We start from the raw sequence: 7,983 nt of genomic DNA on the forward strand, positions 1-7,983 counted from the left end.
CCTGCCCACTGCACATGCCCACCTGCGGCCCTGGCAGCGGAGGCGCCTTCTAGCGTAGCTCTGTCCCTCTTCCCTTCAGGCCCCATCAGCCAGAAGATGTACGCCATGCTGCCTTGCGGGGGCATTGGGGTGAGTAGGGCACCGGCCCATGGGGTTGGGCGGGTGGTGCTCCCAGCTCCAGCCCCTCCCTTCCCCCCACCATGGTTGCACCCCCCTTCTTGCCCTCCCCCTGCAGGGGGCACACTGAAGCCCACTCTCCTGCCCCTGCAGGTGGACAGCGACACTGTGTGGAACGAGATGCACTCCTCCAGCGCCGTGCGCATGGCGGTGGGCTGCCTGGTGGAGCTGGCATTCAAGGTGGCTGCAGGGGAGCTCAAGGTGAGTGTGTGTGGGCTGGCTGTGGCGGGGGTGGGGGATGACTTGGTCTTGCTGCCTGAGCAGCAGGGGGTTGGGCAGCCTCAGCTTTCCCACCAGTAGGGCACCGTCCTCTGTAATCTCACCTCGCAGGTGCAGGTGTGAGGAGGAGGTGACAGCTCCAGGCGGACTAGGGGGTGAGGGGTAAAGAGAGACGACCTCAGAAGGTCGCTTCTGACCCATGCCGCCCTCGGCTGGCCACACTCCTAAAGGTTGTGTGACTGATGTTTCTCACATATGTTCTTTTCCTGGCTTATGCTTCTCGTCTGTGTCTACCCCGATCCATGGCCACCTTGCCCGCCTGTCTGCCTCTCGTCTCTGTTCCTCTGTCCACACCTCTTCAGAATGGATTTGCCATCATCCGGCCCCCAGGACACCACGCGGAGGAATCCACAGCCATGTGAGTGCCACCTCAGCCCTGCCCTGCCCCCCTCTCCCTCTCAGCAGAGCTGACACTGTGTATCTGTGGCTCCCAGCGCGAACGTCCAGTAAGGCTGACGCCCTGCCCTCTTCTTCCCCACGCCGCAGGGGATTCTGCTTCTTCAACTCAGTAGCTATCACAACCAAGCTCCTGCAGCAGAAGTTGAACGTGGGCAAGGTTCTCATCGTGGACTGGGTAGGCAGTGCCTGGTGGGACCAGGGTCAGCCTTCAGGAGTCCCCCACCCCAATCTCGTCCCATCATCCTCAGGGCCTGGAATGGGCTGGGCTGCTGACTCTGGGGTGTTAACCCAGCCCTCCCAGTCCCCTGGGGCTCCCTCTTCACTGGGGGAGACTCGAAAGTGGTTTTAGCTGCTGCCCCCCCATCCCCCGCAGCCTTGAACAGCCGAGGAGGTTTTTTTGCCTTGAGTGATAGAGATATCCCCTTGCCATTGCTAGAACCCCTCTTGACTGGGAACTGACACATGGTACTGCTTCATGGTCACCTTGCTTCCTAAGAAGTGGAATGTCTATTTGATAAATGGAGACATGGGGCTGTTGGGGGGACTCACCCAACTAAAGTCACTTAGCTTCTCCACCCCTGTGTCTCTCAGCAGAGGGAGAGGCCCCTACTGCTCCCGGTGAGCTGGGGAGTAGCCAGGAGCAAGCCTTGGCAAGAAAGGATCTGATTTCTCTAAAGCCTAGCTTGGGCTTCAGGGTTCATCACACTGGATTCTTCTTCAGAATGTTTCAATTCCTGCCTAACTTTACTGTCCCCCTCTGCGTGGGTAGAGGGGCCTTGCAGGGGGAGCCACCACCATTCATCCCCTGGCTTTGTGTCTCCTCTATGCAGTGCCACATCCTGGCCCACGGACCCTGGTTAAAGAAGCGTGGGGGGATTTCATTGTGAATGGAATATGGATGCCCTGTATCTAGGGGCAAGCTGCACTCCCAGAGTTCACCATAGGGTGAGGGTTGGGGGCAAGGTGAATTTTGACCTTTGGGTCAGAGCCTGGGCCATTTTTCCTGACGCCTCCACCCTTCCCCACTAGGACATTCACCATGGCAATGGCACCCAGCAAGCATTTTACAACGATCCCTCTGTGCTCTACATCTCCCTGCATCGCTATGACAACGGGAACTTCTTTCCGGGCTCTGGGGCTCCTGAAGAGGTACAGCTCCTGGGCTCAAACTCGGGGCCCACGGGGAGGTAGCAGAATGGGACCTGGCAGGGAGCCGTGGAGGCCCGTGGTGGTGCTGGTAACCTGGGGAGTCTGGGCTCCTAGTGGGAGGACCACGCCGGCCAGCTGCCCCTCCATGCAGAACAGAGGTCAGTGGAGTAAGGGCTGGAGGCAGGGCTGAGGGCGGGGCGACGTCTGGACTCCCCAGGCAGTGAGAGTAACCCCCTGCCCCCCCACCATGCTGCCAGGTTGGCGGAGGGCCGGGCGTGGGGTACAATGTGAACGTGGCATGGACGGGAGGTGTGGACCCCCCCATCGGAGACGTGGAGTACCTAACGGCCTTCAGGTGGGGACTGAGAAGGGCCGGGGAGGGGTGGAAGCCTCTGGGCCCTGCCGTGGGAGGGGTAGAAAGCACAGAGTTTGGTCTGGGTGGAGGGGTCGGCCCTGTGGGGAGACAGGCCTGGCCGAGTCATCTGCCAGGGTCAGCTCGGGCCCTCCCTTTGCAGGACAGTGGTGATGCCCATTGCCCACGAGTTCTCACCTGATGTGGTCCTGGTCTCCGCTGGCTTTGATGCTGTTGAGGGACACCTGTCTCCGCTGGGTGGCTACTCTGTCACCGCCAGATGTGAGCCTGCTGGGGGACTGAGGGAGGCTATGGAGCAGTGATGATGGTGGGGATGAGCGGAAAGCTGGGAGGAATGCTGTGTGTGCTTGCATGCCAAGTCGCTTCATTCGTGTCCAGCTCTCTGGCAACCCTGTGGACTGCAGTCCACTAGGCTCCTCTGTCCATAGGATTCTCCAGGCAAGAGTACTTTCCTGGAGTGGTTTGCCATTTCCTTCTTTACGGGAGCGTCCCCTTCTCTTATGTATCCTGCATTGGTGGGTGGGTTCTTTACCACTAGCGCCACCTGGGAAGCCATGGGAGGAACACGGGGACAGGTCTAGGGCTTGGAATCATCCTGGCAGCATCCTCCTTTCTTCTGCAGCCCTGGCCTTGAGGGGCTGACAGGTTGGGGAGTGTACCTCCTCATGAAGTTGTAGAGTGACGACCTCTTGTGTTTCAGTGGTGGTTTCTCATGATACTCCTTAGGAGATGTATAACTGGATCTTTTTAGTCTCTTCATTTTGTCTTTAATGGAACATTCAATCCATGACATTGAGTTTTATTATGGATATCTGTTTTAAGGTTTAAAGCTGTTTGTCTCATCTCTTGTGTTTCTTTTTCTCTTTTTTTTGAATTGATTTTCTTTCATTAACCATTTCATCCTCCTCCCTTCACCCATCCCTGAAGGTTTTGGCCACTTGACCAGGCAGCTGATGACGCTGGCAGGGGGCCGGGTGGTGCTGGCCCTGGAGGGAGGCCACGACCTGACCGCCATCTGTGATGCCTCTGAGGCCTGTGTCTCGGCGCTGCTCAGCGTGGAGGTAAGGGGTGCACAGAAGGGCTGGGGGAGGTGGGCCGGTAGGTCAGGGACCAAGGGGCCAGTGGGGTGGGGGAGGGACCCTTTCTTGGGTCAGGCAGCACCCAGGGTCCTTGGGGAGGTTTTTTTTTTTTGGTTCCCAAGGATCGCTGGTAGCCAGAGAAGACTTTCTGAATAGAGATTTCTCAAAAGGCTATGCTTGCCCCTGTCATGGGGCTGACTCGGGTGGTTAGAGGGGCAGCCACGGCCACTCCCAACCCTAAGCTTGTTCTTCTTTCTCCTGCCAGCTGCAGCCCTTGGACGAGGCAGTCTTGCAGCAAAAGCCCAACATCAACGCAGTGGCCACGCTGGAGAAAGTCATCGAGATCCAGAGTACGTGGGGACAGGCAGAGAGGCTCTGGCCCCAGCTTGCTGAGTAGAGGCGAAAAACTTGACTGCACACCAGGGCTGGGGAAAGTCCATACGGTTGGGGGTTTCTGCCCCTCCTTGACCCCCTGCCCACCCCTCATCCACAGGTAAACACTGGAGCTGTGTGCAGAGGTTCGCTGCTGGCCTAGGCCGTTCCCTGCGGGAGGCCCAGGCAGGTGAGACAGAGGAGGCTGAGACTGTGAGCGCCATGGCCTTGCTGTCGGTGGGGGCCGAGCAGGCCCAGGCGGCTGCAGCCCGGGAGCACAGCCCCAGGTGAGGCTCCCCCCCATCTCGCAGCCCTCGCCCAAGCTGCCCCCACCACCATTGCCTCAACACCTCTCCCTGTGCTTGTCCCCACAGGCCAGCAGAGGAGCCTATGGAACAGGAGCCTGCCCTGTGACGCCCTGGCCCCCATCTCTCTGGGCTTCATCATTGTGATTTTGTTTATTTTTTCTATTAAAAACAAAAAGTCACACATTCAACAACGTGTGCTGTGTGGGTCTCTCAGCCTCACCCCTGCTGCTCCTCTAAGCTGCCTCAGGCCGCCCTTCCACCTCCGTGGCCCAGGTCTCAGCTTAGAAGTGTGCTCTTTTTGAGGGGTGAGGGGTATCCCGTCCAGGCCTTCTCCCATGTTCTTTCCCACACCCACTTCCTGCATCCTGTTCTTGTTCCCCCTGGAGCCTGGGCCAGCTCAGGTGGGCACGGGGCCCAGAAAGCACCTTCTGGCTCTGGGGGCTCCCTGAGTGAGGAGGGAACAGCAAGTTTGGTGCCTTGGCTTCAGCTGACTTAGGGAGAAATGCCTTAATTTCACTTTCCTCCCCTCTCCAGCCCCAGGGGAGGATCCTGAGGGTCTCTCTACAGTCTTAAGATGTGGAGGGGAGGGGAGGTGGGCTCCCACCCTGCGATTCTCACCATTTTTCCTGGTGTCCTCAGCATCTCCACAGAGCCCCCCTCTCCTCCATCTTTCTCCTGGCCTCAGCTCTGTGCTCTAGGATGTGGGCCTGAGGTCTGTGGGCAGGGCAGCCTTGCCTTGCACTCCTCAGGGCCTGTTTCCCCTTCTCGGGCTGGAGAGAGGGAAAGTGTGTGGGGAGCGAGGGGGCTGGACTCTCGGGTTCTGCGGGACCAAGAGGAGCTGCGGAACCAGGCCTGCTATCCCTCATAATCTGTTGGCCTCCCTGCCCCTCCGCTGGCACGGTGTGGGGAGGGGGAGAAGGTGGTTCCTGCAGGGGGGACTCCAGGCTGGTGAGAGCCCCCCTGCTGTTCAGGACCAGATTTCCCCAGCCACCCAGCATATTGCAAGCAGAAGGGTCAGGGCCCAACTCCCTCCTAGGACCTTTGGCTTTGAAGCCTGGGGAGGGTAAGAGTGGGTGTGGGTTCTAGAAGGAACAGGGACAGAACCCAGGAGCCTGCCCTCAGCTTTAGCTTCCCTTCTGGGCTTCCTTTGTGGGCCACGCCCAGGGAAACTAAGACCTGGATGAGGCTAGGAGCTGTCCTTGCTCTCCCAGGAGCCCGGCCTAGCCTTGCTTCCAGGGCTAGGAGCCCACAAGACTTTTAGGGAATGCTGTCCAGCCTGTGGGAAACCAAAGATGGGAAGAAGCTCCTGGGGGGCTAAGTCTTCCTCCCTCCTTCTCCCCAACCCTGCATAGTCTTTCTTTCTTCCCCTCCCCAGGGCCCCAACAATCTGTTTACATATTTATTATCCTACTGGGGGCCTGAGCAGGGTTGAGGGAGCCAGGGGAGGGGCAGGAGTCCCGCCACCACAGGTTTATCATGCACTGTGTCTTGCATGTTGTTAGTGTGTTCTAGATCTTCCTGGGGTGTGGGGCTGAGCCCCAGCTCTGGGCCCCTTCCCCTCCCTCTTCCCATGGCCTGTCTGGTTCTCATGTAAACCCACTCCCTGCTTTGTCTCCCTGGACATAGATTTCAGTTGAGTATCCTGTAACCTGTTACAGTGTGTCCTTGTGGAAATAAAACTTGTTTCTGGCAGTGCCTTCTGGGGCCAATGTCTCTGTTCTCTGGGGTTCCTACTCTTCTCTTCTCCAGTCCCTGGACTAAACAATTTAGGAAACAGAGGCTGGGGTGGGAGGGAGTGGGATCTCTGTCCTGTAGGTTAAAGAACAAGGTTTCCCTGAATGTAGCCACAGCATCTCCTGGGATCTCTGTGTGGCTGAGGTGGTGGTGGTAGGAAGGGGGCCCAGGGCTAAAGGGCTTGCTTTTCCTTCTGACTCTCAGCCTCTGTGGGCACAAGGTTGGAGCGGGTGCAGAACAAGCAGTCTGGCAAGGGTTGCCCTGCATGCGCATAGCCAAGTCTGGTGGAGATGTTCACGGAGGCAAGAGAGGAGTCCAGAGGTGTGGAAGGGCTTTATTGGGGCTGCTCCGAGCCCCTCACAGTGTTACAGAAATCCACTGTTCTCACTGTTGCCTTTGCTCTTTGGGGACTTGGGAGGGAAGGCAGGAGGACCTTCCTGGGAGAGAAAAGGCCCCTCTTTGGGGCTGTGACCAGGTGGTGGGAGAAGTAGAAAATTCAACATGAGCAGGGTTGCTGGGGGCTGGAAGTGGACGGAGCTGCCTCCCAAGGCTGGAGGTCACAGAGCACGGGCTTTGTGAGGGGAGGTGGGTGCAGGAGGCACCTAGAGTCAGGAAGAGCGGATGGGTGGTGCTTCCTGGGCACTGAACATGTGCACCAGCCAGGGTACGAGGGCCAGGACCAGGCATGGCCAGAGGGTGTACTTGAGGAAATTGAAGATGTAGAAAAGGCTGATCTGAGGGGGGTAGCCCAGCCAGTTCAGGGGGCCCAGCAGCCCCATGGCCAGCACAAGACAGACTAGTTTCTGGCCATATCCCAGGTGTGCCCGCCGTACCTGGGCATAGCAGGGAGAGTGCAGAGCGATGCCCAGACCCAGGGCGGCCCCTGAGTCACGGCTCAGGGAGGCAAAAGGCCGGCTGTCCAAGTGCACCCACTCGGGCCGCTCACACCACTTAGAGGCTAGGTTGATGGACCTGTGGAGAGCAAGAGTCTTTGCCAGGAGAGAGATTCCCCTGGGACCCAGAAGGTGGATGGCTTTCTATCCCTTTGGGGTCTACCGCCATGTTCAGGAGACTGTATGTGAACTGGTAATGTGTCCCTATTTAACAACAGCGAACCAGAGAGCCACCAGGCCAGATAGAGGGGAGGCAGGAGAGGCCCCTACTTCCCCAAGCTTCAAAGCAGAACTTACCAAGAAAGATCCAGGCCCAGTGTAAAGAGGGTCCAGTAGATGAGGCTGGCACCCAGCAAGAGGGCCAGTGAGGTCAATCCATAGAAACTTAGCTCCCGCTCCATGGGCACCTGAGGGGTCATCAGCCAGCCCAGGACAGCACCTAGGGAAGCAGGGTGACAGCAGCTTCAAGGAGTTTGGGGCTATGACCCTCACCCCGAACAGCAGGGTAGTTTGTCAGAAGGGGGACTTGGGGTTGGCCGTACAATGGGAAAATCATACACTGGTCCTCCCACTGTCAATGGCACCCTCTGGGTCCACCCCGTTGCCCCAGTTGCTCACCAGTTATTAAGCCAGCCAACACCTGGTGAGGGAAATGTGCTAAGAGGAAGACCCGAGATAAGCCGACCGCCAGCAGGAAGGTGCAATAAGCCAAGCTAGGAATCACCCTCACCCAGCGGCTAAAAAGAAGAGAAGCAGATGGTTCACGAGATGTCCACGCACTGCTGGGCTTCCCTGAGCACCCAGGCACTTGGACCAAATAACCCGGGGTCCCCAGAACTCCAGCTCTCAGGCCACCCTGCTGCAGGGCTTTTGGGTCCAGGGTACCGTCACCCCACCCCCACTGGTGGGCGATGCCAAGGTGTACCTGTGGGCCCGAGTGGCCATCTGGGAAGAGACGGCTGTCATTATGGGCCAGAGGGCTGCTCCTGTGATCATACAGTGTCCAGAAGGGCTGCCTGCCGGGGGATTCAGAAACTCAGTTCGTGGTCGGAGCTGAGTTTGGTGGGAGCCCAGGTGCACCTGGTGATAGCTCAACACAACTGCCTCCCTGTGGCCGCGAGAGAGCCTTCCTCCAGCGCTGGCCATAGCTCCCTCTGCCCTGAAGCCTCCCCCAGCCCCCAAGCCTGCAGTCACTGCTGTCAGACTTCTGCCTTGACAAC

General features: G+C 58.5%; 2 protein-coding genes across 2 annotated transcripts in view; one reads left to right on the top strand and one right to left on the bottom strand.

Moving 5' to 3' along the window:
* HDAC5 (histone deacetylase 5) overlaps nt 1–4,324 on the top strand; it is a 37,241-nt gene extending 32,917 nt beyond the window's left edge. The window contains exons 17-27 of the mRNA XM_010832518.1: nt 80–129; nt 271–378; nt 759–814; nt 943–1,030; nt 1,885–2,004; nt 2,262–2,359; nt 2,520–2,638; nt 3,305–3,438; nt 3,722–3,806; nt 3,950–4,115; nt 4,203–4,324. Of these exons, the coding sequence (XP_010830820.1) occupies nt 80–129; nt 271–378; nt 759–814; nt 943–1,030; nt 1,885–2,004; nt 2,262–2,359; nt 2,520–2,638; nt 3,305–3,438; nt 3,722–3,806; nt 3,950–4,115; nt 4,203–4,242 (1,064 nt within the window). The 3' untranslated portion in view covers nt 4,243–4,324. The remainder of the gene's footprint in view (nt 1–79; nt 130–270; nt 379–758; nt 815–942; nt 1,031–1,884; nt 2,005–2,261; nt 2,360–2,519; nt 2,639–3,304; nt 3,439–3,721; nt 3,807–3,949; nt 4,116–4,202) is intronic.
* A 1,860-nt stretch (nt 4,325–6,184) lies between these two features.
* Nucleotides 6,185–7,983, bottom strand: part of G6PC3 (glucose 6 phosphatase, catalytic, 3) — a 5,012-nt gene continuing 3,213 nt past the window's right edge. Inside the window, exons 3-6 of the mRNA XM_010832475.1 lie at nt 7,689–7,779; nt 7,382–7,500; nt 7,061–7,202; nt 6,185–6,842 (exon numbers count right to left, since the gene is read on the bottom strand). Coding sequence (XP_010830777.1) covers nt 6,479–6,842; nt 7,061–7,202; nt 7,382–7,500; nt 7,689–7,779 — 716 coding nt within the window. The 3' untranslated portion in view covers nt 6,185–6,478. The remainder of the gene's footprint in view (nt 6,843–7,060; nt 7,203–7,381; nt 7,501–7,688; nt 7,780–7,983) is intronic.

Source organism: Bison bison, unplaced genomic scaffold (genome assembly GCF_000754665.1).
Source record: "Bison bison bison isolate TAMUID 2011002044 unplaced genomic scaffold, Bison_UMD1.0 scf7180017861046, whole genome shotgun sequence".
In the NCBI taxonomy this organism is placed as follows: Eukaryota; Metazoa; Chordata; class Mammalia; order Artiodactyla; family Bovidae; genus Bison; species Bison bison.